Source organism: Neltuma alba, unplaced genomic scaffold (assembly GCF_004799145.2).
Source record: "Neltuma alba isolate B1F8T4 unplaced genomic scaffold, ASM479914v2 tig00003186_pilon, whole genome shotgun sequence".
Lineage (NCBI taxonomy): Eukaryota > Viridiplantae > Streptophyta > Magnoliopsida > Fabales > Fabaceae > Neltuma > Neltuma alba.
Genome location: NW_021633177.1, coordinates 173,861 through 191,064, shown reverse-complemented (window position 1 = coordinate 191,064; position 17,204 = coordinate 173,861). Strand labels below are relative to the sequence as shown.

At 35.0% G+C, this 17,204-nt stretch overlaps 2 protein-coding genes across 3 annotated transcripts; both read right to left on the bottom strand.

The window, feature by feature from the left end:
* Positions 1 to 2,813: 2,813 nt before the first annotated feature.
* Positions 2,814 to 6,048, bottom strand: LOC114740560 (UDP-rhamnose/UDP-galactose transporter 2-like). Its single transcript, XM_028928719.1, has 5 exons — positions 5,436 to 6,048; positions 4,909 to 5,093; positions 3,746 to 3,946; positions 3,372 to 3,533; positions 2,814 to 3,250 (listed from the first exon to the last, which is right to left on the bottom strand). The coding sequence occupies exons 1-5, from the start codon at positions 5,563 to 5,565 to the stop codon at positions 2,891 to 2,893; spliced, it is 1,038 nt and encodes a 345-aa protein (XP_028784552.1). The 5' UTR covers positions 5,566 to 6,048; the 3' UTR covers positions 2,814 to 2,890.
* A 4,443-nt stretch (positions 6,049 to 10,491) lies between these two features.
* LOC114740679 (chaperone protein dnaJ 10) lies at positions 10,492 to 16,629 on the bottom strand. Of its 2 annotated transcripts, none has more exons than XM_028928882.1 (11): positions 16,260 to 16,629; positions 16,020 to 16,131; positions 15,783 to 15,842; positions 14,499 to 14,581; positions 14,216 to 14,375; positions 13,357 to 13,486; positions 12,863 to 13,021; positions 11,900 to 12,078; positions 11,727 to 11,807; positions 11,431 to 11,592; positions 10,492 to 10,933 (listed from the first exon to the last, which is right to left on the bottom strand). In XM_028928882.1, the coding sequence occupies exons 2-11, from the start codon at positions 16,104 to 16,106 to the stop codon at positions 10,832 to 10,834; spliced, it is 1,203 nt and encodes a 400-aa protein (XP_028784715.1). In that variant the 5' UTR covers positions 16,107 to 16,131; positions 16,260 to 16,629; the 3' UTR covers positions 10,492 to 10,831. The 2 variants fall into 2 exon arrangements, with proteins under 2 accessions (XP_028784715.1, XP_028784716.1); XM_028928883.1 differs by having other exon boundaries at positions 16,264 to 16,629.
* Between the last annotated feature and the right edge of the window lie 575 nt (positions 16,630 to 17,204).

Genomic DNA, 17,204 nt, shown 5'->3' with positions numbered 1-17,204 from the left:
CCCGCTTCATGCCACCAAAAAATGGAGCAGCTAATTAGAAACTTCATTTGGGGATCCGAAGACACTCACAAAGGAATCCACCTCCTAAACTGGCGAGAACTCTGTCAACCAATCACGAACGGAGGGTGTGGTCTCAGAATGCTACGTGCTCAAAATCATGCATTCCTCTCCAAACTTGGCTTTTATCTAGTAAGCAGACCAAATCTTCTCTGGGTTCAGGTCCTTCGGGCTAAGTATAACTGGTCTAAAGAAAATAACTACAATTTCCAAACAAAAACCAGCTCCCACACCTGGAGAAGTATAGCTGCAATATGGCCCGAAACTGCGCTGCACATCAAGTGGAAACCAGGAAACGGTCATAAAGTCAGTTTCTGGGCATACAACTGGATTGGTGATCTAGGGCCTCTGAAGAACCTTGCCTTCTCGATCATCAATGAGCAGAACCTCTAAAAGCCTATCTGCGAATTTGTGGACGACCAAGGCAACTGGCGTTGGGACCTGTTCCAGAACCTGATTCCCACGTCTGTTAATCTCCAAATTGCTGCCATGCGACCACCTTCACTGCATGATGGCGACGAGACTTGCATGTGGAACCTCAGTGCCAATGGACAATTCACAGTATTGTCTGCTTACAAATCCCAGGAAGAATCTGAGTGGGACATTGTCGACCCCCGCTGGAAATCAGTTTGGAAATGGTCGGGCCCTCAGCGGGTCAGATCTTTCCTCTGGCTCGCTGTCAAAAACAAACTCCTAACGAATGCAGTGAGACTGTGAAGGCACCTTACAATTGACGCCACCTGTGAAGCATGTCAGCACAACGCTGAAGACATAGATCACGTACTTCGGCACTGCTCGATTGCTACTAACTGTTGGAAAATCATCATCCCGGAGAGACTTCTCCACCGCTTCATGACCTTACCACTCATGCAATGGTGGCAGATAAATCTCAACCCTAAACGAACCTCTAATGCATGGACGCTCACTTTCGGATTCCTCACGTGGAAACTATGGGGGGCCAGGAACAAACGCCTCTTTGCGGGAGATACTCCTGATTCTCAACAAATCATAGCTTCCGTGAGAGCTCTCGTTAGTCATACTTTGGCGGCCAATCATTTAATTAATTATGTTAGCAGGTCGCATTAGTTTTTTGTTTTAGTTTGTTTGTCTGACTCGGCTCTGTGGCTCTCCCAAGCCGTTGTTGTATAGTTTGTACTTCTTTTCCAGTAATTGATTTCCTTTCCATTCAAAAAAAAAAATTAACTTTTTTTTATGCAATTTAATTTTTTGCTTGTGTGCAATAATCTTATTTTGTGCGTTATGCAACTCAATTTTTCTTTATGTAAATGAAATTATCTTTTGTGCAAGTTATTTTTCTTATATGTAAACTAATTCTTTATATCTAAATAATATTGGGGAAATTGCAAAAAAAGACCTTGGAATTGCAAAAACGCAGATAGGGACCCTTGACAACTTCACTATGGGTTTTGACAACTTCAGGGCATATTATTCTTGTCAAAACCCATAGTGAAGTTGTCAAGGGTCCCTATCTGCTTTTTTGCAATTCCAAGGTCTTTTTTTGCAATTTTCCCAATAATATTCTATGCAAACCATTTTCTTTTTGTACAACTTACCTTCCTTTGTGTGTAACTAATCTTTCTTTATATAATCAATCATCTTAGATCCCCTTTGTCGATTAAATTTTTAATAAGAGATTTATCTCCAATTTATCTTATTTTTTTTAAAAAAAGATATTTAGTACAAGTCGTGTCTAGCAATAACACCAGAGGTTTTAAGTTCATAGTAATTAAAAAAATATTAAAATAATTTTAATAGTAAATTATTTTTATTTTATTCCACTTGTATCTTATCAAAATATTGAATTATTGATTAAATTGTTAACACATTTTATTAATTATTAAATTTATTTATTACTTTAAAATAATTTTTAAATCTGAATATTTTAGTTTAATTGCTATTTAAAATTTTAAATCGTTTGATAGTTTTCGTAATAAATTTGCTAAAACAGAAATATTAGTCAATTTTGGTCCTTGGTGCCAAATCACACCCACGATGAAATAAATGATTGCAAAATGCTCTTATAAACAAGTCTACCCAAAAAAAAAGAGTTGGAAGAATTATCCTTCTTGAGAATTTAACTGTAATTCAATGATACTCAAACCTAACAATACCAAATATTAGATACAAAGATCATGTGCTCATTTCAGAATTTTTTATCAAAATCTCCAATTACAACCCAACTCCTAAAATCTCATCCAAGCTTCCACGATTTCCCCTCACGAAAGAACTTAACCATCAGTCACAGTCACAATAAGGTCCGTTTGAAGCCAAAAAAAATATAAAACATCCTGACATATCCTGAATTATGTCAAGTCAAACAAATATCAATCATCTATAAATCACTATAAGCAATAAAATTTGCTATGGAATCAATAAAGGTTTACAAGAAATATGAACTATAATTTATCTACCATTAAGAAGAGATGTGTGTCAAGTTACTACTTTACAGTTTACACAACACTTAAAAGCATGACAAATAATGTAATGAAGTTAAGAGATTGTAAAGAGGCGATTGATGTTTGTTGTCATCAACGAACAGATTTTTCATCTTAATGGACCCACCATACTCACCTTGCAATTTTCTTGGCAAGCCAAATACAAATAAATAACCTCAACATAACGAATATTAACGATTAAAATAATGAAGAGACATTGCTAATGAAGGGGGACCCACTTTCTAAATGGATGTGTTTAAGCAGATACACAGAAATCTTTGCTGCCAAGTAAACTAGACAGAAGAAACAAATAGAACACATTAACATTGCCTGCGGATCCCTTTCTAACAAATCATACCACCAAAACCTGATTCATTCTACCCTTTAGTCTCACCAAGTTCAACGTCCTTCAAAGGTTTCTTTTCAACCTCCTCTTTTAATAGTCTGATTTCTTCTTCTGTCAGGCTGTTTTTGACATGGGACGCGGCCTTGGCATTTGCCTGCTTTTCAGCCTCTACAGCCCAACTGTAAACTACCATGCCAACAACGGCAAGAATCATCCCCATGATATTCTTGAAAGTTAGCTCCGAATCAAATAGCAGCCACCCCAATGTCAGGACACATACAGTTTTCATGTGACCTAAAACCTGGAAGGAGGTGGCTGAGAAGCGTCCGATGCAGAGGTATTGACTCATATTGCAAAATACAGCAAGTGAGCATGAAAGAAGAATGAACAACTGCAAACGTTTCACAGCAACGTATAAATAAATCATTTTTAACACTATCTGTATAATTTGAGAGAGGCACACAGAATATGACAGCGACTTGTCTCAACAAGTAGAGAGAATGACTACTTACAATTGCACCAGTGGTCATCTTATAGTTGGTTATCAACTTGCCATTAAGGAAGTAATCAACAAACGGACCAAGAATAAGAAGAGAGAGGGCTTGAATAGGAGCTGTCTTGCTCAGCAATTCAAAAGATCCAATTGAATATTTCTTTTGCAAAGAACCTATTGTCTGTCACAATCATGGGGATAAAAAAATCAGTGATACAAATAGCGTATATGCAAGTATTTTCTCTACACTCAGTTGACAATCAAGTCGATGTGCATGTCCAGAGAGAGAAGGGGGGGAGGAGTCTTTATAACATCTAATAAAGAATAACAATTATGCTCAGTTATGACAATAGATGTCAGATTGCTTCCATAGCTAGTAGTGTTGTTACTTACAATTTGCTGTAAAGATGTTGATAAAACTGCTACACAGGCACACATGAAACCTTTGAAGTTAACTTTTACATCAGTTACAGTGCAAACACCAACACCAATAACTACGACCAGGACTGACAACTTCACTTCCTTTGAGTAGTGCTTGCTATGAAGTATCCATTCCATTACACAAACCACTGGAATCATGCTCAGTTTAGATATCTGTACATATAAACAGAAAGAAATTAATAAACGCAAGATAGAGGCAGTGAAAATTAGAAACAGAAGGCGATCAGTTTTGAAAGTTACAACACAAGGGTAAAAGCTGGGAATCATGGGAATGGAAACAAGAGCCTGACAACAATTTTTGGGTAAATTTTAGAATACAAATAGCTTCTTTCACTATTTGCATTTCACAATTGCATGTCTTAGTTTTATAGAAAGATTCTGATAAGGAATTAAGGAAATTACCCAAATGCATGGTAAAATCTAGAATTTATAATGGTGTTTTTATTTGAAAATAATTACTATTAAAAAAACAAAGCCTTTTTCATCAATTCAACAAACGACTCTTAAAAATAACAATTTCTATAACTGAAACCGTGCTGTTCAAGTGCCCCATCAAAATGAAAAACGGCTTCTACTTCTTATTACAGATTTACCAAAACACGGATCTATTTGGGGGGAAAAATCGGAAGGTCTATCCAAACGAGACCTGATTAAAACTAACGTCTACACAGCTCTTAAAACACTATGCCAGATTCAGTTTTGGGAAAATTTCCATCGTTTATGCTTATTACAACTAACAAAACATATCTCTTTGGTTAACTGGAGTCAGACGTGTAGGATTGACACCACTTGCACCAGCAGATAGTCAGATGAAAGATGTATTCCTCGTTTAACAACATGCAGATCAATCAAAAAATACAACCAATTATGGAAGGCTTATATAGTTTTAGCCCGCGCGTGTTTGATAAAGATCTACATGGTTGACTATCGAGATTATATAAAGTGAAACATCTAATGCATTATAAGGGATGGAAACTTTAAACATACAACTGGAAAATAGAAAAACGGAAAGATGGGGAGAAATACGACTATACAGATAATGAACATTGTTGAATACCTCATTTCCATTTCAAAAAACAAAAAAGAACATAGTAATGCTCATCAGAAAATCATACCTGGTAAAACCCCACCGAGTTTAGCATGAGGCTGAAGTTCATCCCTGTGATAGACATATTGGCAACCACTGAGAACCACAGAAGCTCCCACAGAGGCACATGCTTTGACGCAGAATAACCGGTAGCATTTGACACTAGACCCACGATAGCAGTTACAGCAAAGTGAAACCCAGTTAACGTAGTGGCTGAAAGAGCAAATGAGACGAGAGAAAGTTAATAAATCAGAAACCTCATACAATGGTAAGCTCATAACCCATGAGCAGAAACTGTAGCATATAACGATATAAGAAGTTGACGTCGTGCTACTAAGCTGCAGAACAATTTCACAGCATAAATAATACAAACATAAAGTACATTGTAAATTAAGGGGGAAAGCAAAGGAAATGCGACGGAATTTAGATCGCGACTTAAGAATAGAGTAGATCCAGTGAGTGGAAAGATCAAACAATGTCGGAGGAGAAGGCAGGGATCTAATGCTTCTAGATCCAAACAGGAAAAAATCACAGTTGAGAAGAATGAGGACTGACCAAAACTGAAACCATAACCACTGCCGGACATGAGCTGTTTGTTGGCCATGATGATCCCAACAGAGCTGACAACGTTCATGGCCCATGCTCCCACATCAGAAATCGCCGACGACTTCTTCTCGTTCTCCATCTTCTATCGCGCGCGGAGGGTTCCAAAAACAAAACAATTCAGATTAATTTAAACCGAATAAACACGAGATATAGAACAATCTCCAAGGAATAACCGCTACACCGACAACAGATCTGAGGGAGCCAGAGAACCCGACGCGGCAGATTCAGAGAAAGGAGAAAGGAAGAGATATGAATCTGTGCGGCAAACAGGTTGCCAATTTGAAGGGCGAATGTGGAAGAAAGGGACGAAAAAGAAAGAAAAGAATGGAAAAGGGAAAATGAAAGTTGATTGAGAAGGAAGAAAAGTGAGGGAGGAAGGATTCACGCTTGGATTGGACTTGGAGGATTGAGTTCCGGTGGAGGCAGCTCGGCCCTTTGAGTACGTCTCTCCCCTCCCACAACACTTCCTCGCAGTTTCTGGCTCTCCGTCACATTCCAGTCTCTCTCTATGTGCTCACTGATCTGTAAATCTTGCCTTCCTTGTACATTTCAAAATAGATCTACCACCTGTTGCTTTTCGGATTTGAATCCCCTGCCGAGTTACTTATCGCCCGATTATATATTGAAGACGAAAAATTATCTAGGCTTTTTTAAAATCAACCTCCGTATAAAATTAAAATATAAAGTTTATAATTTTTCTAATGATGAATGATGACTGCTAATTCACAACATTTTCTCGTATTTTTTGGCGGCTTGTAAGAAAAATTTATATGATTCACATTGACTTAAATTTTTTTTTAGACCAGCACTTAAAATTTTATATTGATTCATTTTGCTTCCCATGTTATCATAAATGTTTGTTTACATCAATCACTATCAAAGACAATTATAACAAATACCGTCATTAATTGTATGAGTTTGTGTTTAATTATATTAAAGAGTTTTTGTACGATAACTTATAATACTATCTTTTAATAAATTCTAAATGATTAAATAATTATCTATTTATACTGAATATTTGTTGCATTAGAAAATTTTAAAATACAAAAGTATTTATATTTAATTATAATTAAATTTAAAATTATTTTGGCTGGTGCATTTCAGCTACACGCTATTTGGTATATTTCACAGAGTGATCCATTATTTGTCAATTATTTCTCTATTTTTAAGGTTAAAGCAGTATCCATCTGTAAAATGGAATTTCAATTTCATCCATAATGCAAATCTCACGTGCATAAAATATTATGCAAATTTTTTTTTTGGTGGAAAAAATGCGGCCTATGGGAGCTCTCCTTAGAAGAGATGATGTGCTTGTATTAATGTGAGGAAAGGGGAAAAAAAAAAAAAAAGTAGAGAGAATGGAGAAGTACCCAACTTTTTCTCTTTTTCTATCTTCCAGTGGAGTTGGATTAATATTTCTTACCTATTTTAAACTTGAAGCAGCTTACCTATTTTAGTGGGTTGTTTTCGGGTTGAACAATTGCTTTTGCTTCCCCCCCCCCCCTTCGTTTCGTTGGCGTTTGAGGGTATAAAAGAAAGTGAAAGTGAAAGTGAAAGGAAAACAAAAAGAAAAAGCAAATTAAGCCAAATATTAAAACTAATTAACAAGAGGAGAGGGAGTAAAAACTATGAAATGGTTGCTGAAAATACGTAACATAATTTATAATAATCATGTTCAATGTCTGACCAAAAAAAGTCATGTTAAATGGGATAGATCCAACCAAAATAGTAGTACAATAGAGAGAAAATATGAAATTTATAATAAATTGTATTATTAAAAAAATCACGAACATTGGAACTCAATTTGAAGTTATAAAATGCTTAAATTTTATTATATTATGTGAATATAGAGTATTCTAATATTAAAGCCTGATAATTAAGTTTTAGAGAGTGTACAACGTGTTTCAGTTATTGTCATTCATTGTCTAGACTTGCTTTCATCACATTATAATGAAATGAATTTATGAGACAGTAATTAATTCTTAAACTTTGATACTTATAAATACAAATAATTAATAGAACTCGTTTAATTCTTGCTTCATTCAGTGGCAAGAACTCATTTGATTCTTAGTTTTCTACTACAATTTTGTTTTTTTTTTTTAATTACTACGCGTAATTAAGTACGAAAATCCTGGTTAATCTGTAAAGTCTCAATAAAAAAAGGAACGAAATATTGACCTGGTCTTGATTCCAATCCGGTTCTAATTCAGTCAAAGTCAAATAAGTTCATTGCTGATGGAGTATTAAGACCAGATCTCATAAAATCTGAAACACTCGTGTGGAGATGAAGTTTCATTTACCAGTTCAAATGCGAGTAAATCTATATAAGTTATTTTATTTTCCATACTTTTTTTTTATAACTCAGTTTAACTCCACAATTTTATATGTAAATATATAATTTCATTTTGTAAAATATAAGAATCAATATTACAAATAATTTAAACAAGAAAAATTAAATTCCATCAAATCAAATTTTAAAAATTGAATTACGATTCGTATTGAGTTAAAAATTCAAAAACTAGGTTTTAATTGAATGACAAGTATAAGGAATAAAAGACTAATTTTTTAAAAAAATTATTTTTAGTTATGTGTCTTTATGTAAATAATCAACAACCTTAATTTAGGATCATAATTTAAGAATCGAACAGCTTGAGGTACGAGAAGGTGAAGTAGAATGTGGGTAGGTCAAGAGCGATGCCTGTTGAGAAATAGAAAGTTGAATTGCGATTGGACGCGGCTTCCATAAATAGACTCTCAATTTCGGGCGATGGAGCCACCGACACTATTTGTGGGCCATGAAATCATGACTCATCACCTAAACTAAAACATGTCATCACCGCGTATCTGTTCTTATTTGATATATATTATACTTAATATAAATAAAACCAACATAATAAAAAATGAAAGGTAAAATTGGACATCTATATAAAAAAAATTTCTCACTATCTTGTAAACAGATTAAAAAATATTTTTCTCTCTGCCTTATAAATAAGATGATAGGAGTGCACCACACCTAGTCGGATTGATTCAAAAATGCAAGCATTTTTCGTGTGTAGAATGCTTGTATACTTGAGATTTGGATATAGTTTTATACTTGGACGGAAATTATTTTGACGGTTGATATCCATGTATTAGCATATCAAGATCAAGTTAACATACTTAATTAACTGCAGATGAATTGTTAATTAAAAGATATCATTTAATAACTTTATTAAGCATTCTTTTTGGTTTTTGAAACTCCATGCCTATCTAATACTCCCTCCGGTTCTAAATATAAGATCCATTTTGTAGTGTAATTTACACTACAAAATGGGTCTTATATTTAAGACTGGAAAAGTATATGACTTTCACTGGAATCTCCATTAACCCATCTTCTCTGTAAACGTATGATTAACACCCAAAATGAAATAAATAATAGGAAAAGAGATAGTAACCGTTTAATCACTATTGATTTTGCTGAATTATTCGTTGTTTCTTCAAAACTAATAACCCAGAAACAGAACTAAACATATCCATAATTTGTAATTCTAAAATCTGAAAAAATAATATAAACGAGCTGGAGTTAAGCCGTCACTGTCGTGAAAATAATTGATCAAAGAATCCTAACAGTTTATGATTGTGGAGCCAATCATAACTCGCGCCTCTTGTTTTCTTGTGAGTTCCAGCCACAGGGACTTGAGCTCTCTCATGGAGCAGAAATTATGGAAAGCAAGCAGCACATGATGATCATGATGATGGTGATGGGGTGATATTTTAAAATTTTGAAATTATAATTATTATTAAAAAAAAAGTCAGCCACATGGAATATTCCTGTTTTCAAACATGGCTACTTTTCATTTTCATTATTCTCTTCTTGTTGTTTCACGTTTCTGCCATTTTTTTAGTAGTTGCTTATGGGTGAAAAAGATTTAAAATAGCTTGGACTCTTCAAAGGGAAGATTCATTACCACAAAATTGACCAATGTGAGTTAGAGAAATAGTAGTATCTTATTGGGAAACGAATCATTTGGCATTTTCAAATGTTTTTGGAAAATATATTTGTGTTTAGGAAGCACTTTGCTTTTTATTTACTGTTCCTCTCCATTTGTCATCATTTAGTGATCCGACAAAAAAAAAATTTGTTGAATCTTCTAATTAATTTTGGTGTATTTTTGTCAATATATGACGAAAAAGCTTCTTGGTTTTCATGTGCTGTGGGGTTAGGCCGTTTTGAAGAATGGGATATATGTTGGCTACTTTATAGTTGCAGATTATGTTGTTTCGATTGTCTTGGCCACCTTATTTTATTTTATTTTATTTAGTTGGATATGATGTTCTAGTTACTGCAAACTTCAATTAAAGCTGATGGTTATAATGGGATTGAATTTAGGGATCTAGTCAAAACAGTTAGTTTTTCATAATGTGATACATCAAAGTTTTAATTTCTACTAAAAAAAATACTCATATTTAACATCCGACAGTGTTTCGAATAAAATTGTCTTAAAGATACTTATGTGTAAAGAAAAAAAAAAAGGCTAATGGCTAAAGAATTCATATTCAATTGTTCATGTTCTTTTCTCTGGTCTTGTAATATAGCAGCAAGCTTCCTACTTTTTGTTTTTTTTCCCCTTGCTATTCTAGTATTTTGCCTTAAAAAATCGCAAATCATTAAAAATATTTGTTTTAATATTGCACGGTCGGTGAATTGTTTGGTTGACCAACGTCTCATCTTGCATGCTAAAAAATTACTTTGTGGATCTTACCCTTCACCAAGATTCTCTTATTACAAAGTCATTTCGAAACTAGTCTATCCCTGGCACTTAAGTGACCTATAATTTAGAATTCATTTAATTCTTGTAAAGCCTTTTTTAACAAAAACAAAAAGGATAAAACAACCCTGCATATTTTGTTACTATAACCTTACTTTTCTGTGGCCGGATATCACTTCTATAACCTTACGATAGATAATCAACATAAACTTCAAATTCATCTATCATTAATGGTGAATAACGGATAAAGAGTGTGGTACTACAAATATGCATTTCATAACTATAAACAACTTTTTGCAAAGGATCGACATTCACTTCAAATTCACCAATTAAAAACCTTGTACATAATCTTAGTACCATACGAGGGTCATTGGAGAATCCAAATATCATCGCATCTCCATAAAAAGGAGGTCCTAACAACAAGGCCACCTCGGCCTAAAGACAAAAATAAGGCCATCATTCTCAATCATCCTAAAAATCCACGACGCAAATCTATAAAACCAAATCTGAAGAATAAGATCGAACCAAATATACATATAGCCTCTCACACCGGCCAAGACATAAATACACACACAAGAGGCGTCAAAATCCCATATATCAATCCCTGTTGATTGGAGGTCTCTGGGCACCGGGGGGTGCTGTTGGCCTAGGGTAGTCCACGTAAGAGCCTGCAAATTGAGGGGCCTCCACATAGGGACTCTGCATTACCAAATGAAAAGAGCAAAGCCGGAAAAATCAATATTATGAGGTTAAGATTGTTTACACCATCATTGTTCAGATGTATTTGAAGAAGTCATTTTAGATTTATTCCATAAATTTGAGTTGGTATCTTGCATTTTCAAGCATGCAAAACACTAGGATAAAAGATATTATACCATATCGTAATTTCATATTTGGTGCAAGATTTGAACTTTCTTTAATATGTACACACACATACAAGCCCTATTTTATAGAAATGATCAAAATTAACAATTTAAAGATGTGAAATTCAGTAATTTGTACAAGAAATTTAACAAAAGGACAGTCCTGTGCTCTAGGCTTCTTGATTGCAAACCAATCTTTGGCATCTATGTCAACTATATCAAAAATAAATAAATAAACAACATATAGACAAGATGTTTTGATGAAAGTAAGGGTCTCATAAATTTCCCCTAATTTGTATGAAGAATGACACAAGTAAATGGTAATGAATGTACCTGAGGCACAGAGGCAGTCATTGATGAAAAATCAGTACTTGAACTTCTTTGAGATGTACCAGGAGAACAAGAGTCACTGCTTGGTTCACTACCATTCAATTTATGTATTCCAGGTTTATTTGGTACATTTTCACTCTCATTTCCATCGGCTGACTTCACTCCCTACATTTCAAGAACATTTTCAAGATTATTTCAAAACCACTAAGTAGCTTAACCCTACATCCAAATTGAGCATATGAAAAAATTCATCAGAAAGAAGCTATAAATCAGAGACAAGGAATTGGTAAAAGAAATACCTGAAAGATTTTACCAAGAGTTTTCAACCCCTTGGCTCGTGCACGGAGTTCTTCTTTTCTGACGTTATTGTCTTGGAGAACCTATAGTAGAGCACAGATCATCTAAATTAAACTCAGGATTCAACCCTGTATTAGGCCAGGTAAAGTTGTGATAACGGAGTAGTGAAAACAACCATTTGACAGACACGAGATAGAGTAGCCTCAATGTCAGCTACATTAAGCTTCCACAATGAGTCGATCATTAATTTCTTGTGGGATTGCATGTATTCTTCAAGTTCTTCTTCAGTGTAGTTCCCTTCTTGACTTAGCTGCTTCTTCATATCCTCCTGCAGCTGGATCAGAGCAATGGCCCCTGAACCACATGAAGGAAATAAATATATCAGCTTTTAGTCCATACTTCTTACACATAACAACTGATGTTTTATGACTAAGCACTTTGTCCAGCTATTTCATCTGAATCCAGAAGCAGAAAAATTTCACCTCTATTAATCTTTTTTCATACACAATAAGAATATTTCTTCAATTACTACATTGTCAATTAATTTTGATAAGGTGAAATGGATTCATACTGAAGAGATGGTGTGGCCTATAATTTCTCCACAACCCAAACACAAAACAGCATGGAGCAGAGAAAAAAGAGAAGTCTTGGCTGTAAAAGACAGGAGAAAAAAATAGCATTATTTTTTCCACATGATTGTTGGGGAGCTCGAGAAAGAGAACTCACCTAATTCCTACACAAAATCTAGTTATGAGTTATGGCTTTGGGTCTATATTTTTATCTAAGACCAACTGTCTAGATGCAAGTAAATTATTTTTTTTTTTGGTTTTTTTTGGGGGGGGGGGGGAGCTGCCAAGGACAGCCCACCCCCTATCAAGGATTTAAAAGGGGAGGTGAAATTCAACTTCAGGTTGAAAAATCAACCAAGAATAAAACAAATTGCATGAAGGGTAGTGATGATAATAATACAGACAAACAAAAAATTGGAAGGAGCAAGTTCATGGGAAGAAAATTATAGAATTGCAAAATAATGACATGACATGAAGTAATGAAGGTTAATCAAGAGACTGAAATCCATAAACCATCATAACACAGCCAATAAATTTTTAAAGTGTTGAGGCCACTAAAATTTTCTGACCTGTAGCTGCTGTAACTTGGGATTTGATGAAGTGCCCTTTGTTTCTAAACCACTCAGCAATGAAAGGTACACCTAAATAAATTGCTTTCTTCCCCAGCTCTTTTGCCGCCTGCCTTGCATATATGTAGCCAATGGTATTCAACATATCAACGCCATAAGCTGTAGGATGAACACAAGAATTATTCAGCAAAGATCTCAGTGCATCAGCAAAGTATTTTGGAAGACACTCTCCAACAAATTTTATTAAATACATGACGTTTAGGCGACTTTTCCCATGTCATGTACAGTCAATATTTCCAAACACAGTTTGATTTCGGAAACAAAATATGATTTAATTCCAATCATTTGTAACAACCCTAGTCTGATATTTGCAATGAAAAGAGACCATTCAAATATGCAGCCACCTTGAATTCTTGACATGTCACTCGAAGCCACATCATTTGTTAACCCATTGAATTCCCAGTAATTTTGGAAGAACGATTAGGCCATGGTACCTGCATTGGATAGTCGTGACACTTCATCCTTTGCATGATTGATGAATTCCGATTTGTTTCCTTGGACATATTGGTTTAGTCTGTTTTTAAGTATCTCTGCAAGCTTTTCTTCTCTCTCTTTCTGAACCACCTGAAGGAAGAAGGAATCTGTCAAAACACCCAGTGAATATAAAAAATGCCCATGCTTACATAATGCTGAAGTTCCAATAAGAATAGCAGTTAACAAAGAGAATTTAGCAGCTATAAATCTAGCTTAAAGCTATTCCTCATAAATCTAGATACCAACTTAAACTGCACAATAAATTCTACTCATCCATGCAAGTAGACACATCCATTATGTATCCCTATAACTATGAGAAGGCATCAAATATTCTTATCTTCAGCACATCCAATGGAATCATAAAATCTCCAAAATTTGCCACCACAACTATTCCTGCAAGAAGTTTATGGGGCAATACTTGAGGTTTGTTGCTCAGAGGGTGTTTAGTCAAGTTTGTTGAATAAAAATGGTTCAAATGCCGCTCAACTGATAGACCAACACTAGAGCCATTATGCACGTATAGGCATACAGCACGAGGTTCAAATGTGCAAGACAAGCGGGAAGCAATGGCGAGGTATCTGACCAGGTCAAAAGTCAATGGGACAAAATTTAAGTAAATATGTCTCAGGCCACTATTTCTATTTGTTTGCAATAAGTCAAGCTAAAGGGTGATAAAACTTCTTCCTATAACACAATAGGAGTACAAAACAAGAAAAATTTTATTACTCATATAGATTCGTCACCACAGCATAAAAGATGTAAGCGATCACCTAAAAGCAGTCATGATGTCAAATGATGAGAAAGAGTATAACTATATACCCTCATTTTCTCTTGTAACTTTTTCGCATCAAATTGTTCCCCTTCACTAAAGATATCCATTGATGCCATTGATGCCATGGCTAATTGGCCGATGTAGTCCTCAAAAAGCTCACTGCCAAAAAGCATGGCGAAGATTGCTGCTGGATCAATAATAGCATCACTGCAATAAGAGGAACAAAGCAGTTCAGAATCAGCAGAGGACCAAAAATGTGGCACACCTTATGAATATTAGTATCCCACACTTCATTCATCGGTTAAGAATTAAATTAAAATGGAAACTAACGTTGAGATTCCAGATTTTCCATGAGTATCATAAGCTTGCCGTTGGTGAGGGTCACTCAAAACCTGATAAGCCTCACCCAAAACCTAAAACCAGATTAGTAACACCAGAATATCATTAGTTGCAACAGAGGTTGATTAACAAAAGCACAATCCAGGCTACACAAATTGATGAAAGAATAGTATAAACAGCCAAACATTAAATTGAGAGAAAAATAGCATGAATTCAGCATTGAAGAATATAACATATTTAGTTGAAGCAATACTCACACCTCTCTAAACTGGGCCATTTAGCAATAGGAAACAACAGGGAAACAAAAATTCATTCACATCAAAACATTTAGGCTATGCTGTTTAATGCCAGCAACGATTCAACACTGACAGACCACAAAGTCTAATATTAATGTTGGTGCCGAAGTAGGCCCATAGGGCCCAAACCTTTTTTCGGTTTATTAGAATATTTGTATTAAGTTTTATTTCTTTTATCATTTATTAGCATGAATTCAAACAAACATCTTTCCACCTCACCTCTAGATCTTAATCTAAAAATTTTCTAAAGTAGTGAAGCTTCTCGAAAGGAGAAACTAATAATTAAACTTTGTGAAGTATGCACCAGGTATAATTCTGACATGAAACTCTAAGACATTTACGCATTGGTTGACCCGATCATCAAGCTGAAATCTCAAGTGCAAATGAATGCTACAATGAAAAAGAATATGTTTATCAACAGTTATAGTGTTCGGATGGTCAATCTTGGTAGGAAAAATTGTAGGTGAAACAATAAATACTCCCTAACCTTTCTCAACAGATATTAAGTGTTTTTTTCATGGTTTCTTGTTATTATCATCAAGTTACAGGAAATCCATATCATATGGCATTAATAACTCTTCAACACGTCCATGATTTAACGCTCTATTAGGTCTAAGCTCAATTATCAAACTGGACTATTTGGCTAATGATCGAAGTTGACATCTTGTACAACTAAAGGCGCACCCAGCATCATTATGCAATATAAAAAGAAAAGACAGAGGCAGGATAATGGTGGTGAAAAAAGAGAGGCTTTCATCCCGCATTTTCCATTAGAGCTTTAAAATTTTTAATTACAAGTTCTTTGAACCCTCCATATGTGAATTCTTTTCCACAATCCAGTTAACCAATTCGCCAAGGCAGAAGTAACATGTTTCCTATCACTCCAACTCATGACACGCACATATTTCTAACCACGGAAAGGATTTACCGCACAAATCCTTGAAAGCTATAGGTTTGAAATAAAAAGTAGCAGTCTTGCCTGAAATTTTTCTGCTGCGTTAGGGTCATTTGGGTTTTTATCTGGATGGACTTGTCGCGCCTGCAAGCTCAGGACAAATGGAATTCAATAACATAAGAGATACAAATATAAATATACACGGATCTACAGAAGTTTTACTTATGTTGCAGATTATGTAACTCTAAGTAATCCAGAATATTGCAGAAGGGAATCAGCTTATTCGTAGCAACGTAAAGGATCGACATGACAGAGTCTCACCTTCATGTAATAAGCTTTTTTAATCTCGGCCTCAGTTGCCGTGGGACTGACTCCCAGCACGTCATAGTATTCGGTCTCCTTCACCATCTCAAGGTGGGTGATTGATATTCCCCTGAGAGAAAACGCCGGGAGTGATCAGATCTTCACCGGTCAGGTGAAAAATGATAGGAGGCAGAAAAGAAGACAAACAGAAATACACAAATCAGAGCAGGCAACACGAATTAGATTCCTGGTCCGTACCCACCACACCCAAAATCACAATCCGGAAGCCGCTGGCGTTGACTGCGCCAATCGCGTAATTTGTTTGAACTATGATGCGAAGTATATCGGAATTTTCACCACCTTCACCGTCGGGTCAAAATTTTCAAAGCAACTTTTTAAGAGTAAAGGCCTTTCCCGGTTTGCTTGTGCATTGTGTTTTACAAAGATTTGGGGTCAAATGCTCGACACCGAATGGTGAGTCGTCTTCCCTTTTTCCTGTTGTTCGAACACTCCTAGAAGACCCCGACAAGTTTCATCGCCTCTGAATCATCATCACATCGACACGGTGTATTTTGTAATCTTGTGGCTCGGAACAGATCGGCTTGGCCTCCAGCAAGTACTACTTCCACTATGGATTTGGACAAGGAGCCTTCTCTTCGTTGGAAAGGAGAAGATAAGGGCGTGTTTGGACGGATACTATTGCTCCGTCTCTTGTTATAAGATCTTTTTAATTAAATTATACGATTAAAGAAAATAGTTAAAATTAGTTAAGAGTAATTAATATATAAAAAATATAATTTTTTTCAAATATACCCCTATATATAAATAGATAAATGTGAGCGAGTAATAATAAAATAAATGAAAAAAAAGAATGTATTAAATGTATTAAATTATGAGCAAAATAAGTAATAATGTATTAAATGCTCAGACAAACTCAAAGAAGATCTTATGAAAAGGGACACATCTATTTAAAAAATTACATCTTATAATAAGTAACGGAGAGAGTACAAGAATGTGAATCTAATCTGCTTTTGTTAAATTCCTTATTTGCTTAGCCAAACAAGAGAGAGAGAGATTTTGACCAGCAACTTGATAAAATGCTTTGAGTTGATTAGATGTTCGTTTCCGTGTATAGACTATAGAGTTTGAAAATCAGGTTGTATTATTTTTCATACAAAGTTAGTTATATTATTTATAATTTAT

Coding starts and splice junctions, on each gene's coding strand:
- LOC114740560 (XM_028928719.1), bottom strand. CDS start 5,565: ATGGAGAACGAGAAGAAGTCGTCGGCGATTTCTGATGTGGGAGCATGG. Junction 5,094..5,435: donor TGGTTATGGTTTCAGTTTTG/GTCAGTCCTCAT, acceptor TTGCTCTTTCAG/CCACTACGTTAACTGGGTTT. Junction 3,947..4,908: donor ACTCGGTGGGGTTTTACCAG/GTATGATTTTCT, acceptor TTATATGTACAG/ATATCTAAACTGAGCATGAT.
- LOC114740679 (XM_028928882.1), bottom strand. CDS start 16,106: ATGGTGAAGGAGACCGAATACTATGACGTGCTGGGAGTCAGTCCCACG. Junction 12,079..12,862: donor CCAAGTTACAGCAGCTACAG/GTCAGAAAATTT, acceptor CATGTGGTTCAG/GGGCCATTGCTCTGATCCAG. Junction 11,593..11,726: donor CTCTTGGTAAAATCTTTCAG/GTATTTCTTTTA, acceptor CTTGAAATGTAG/GGAGTGAAGTCAGCCGATGG.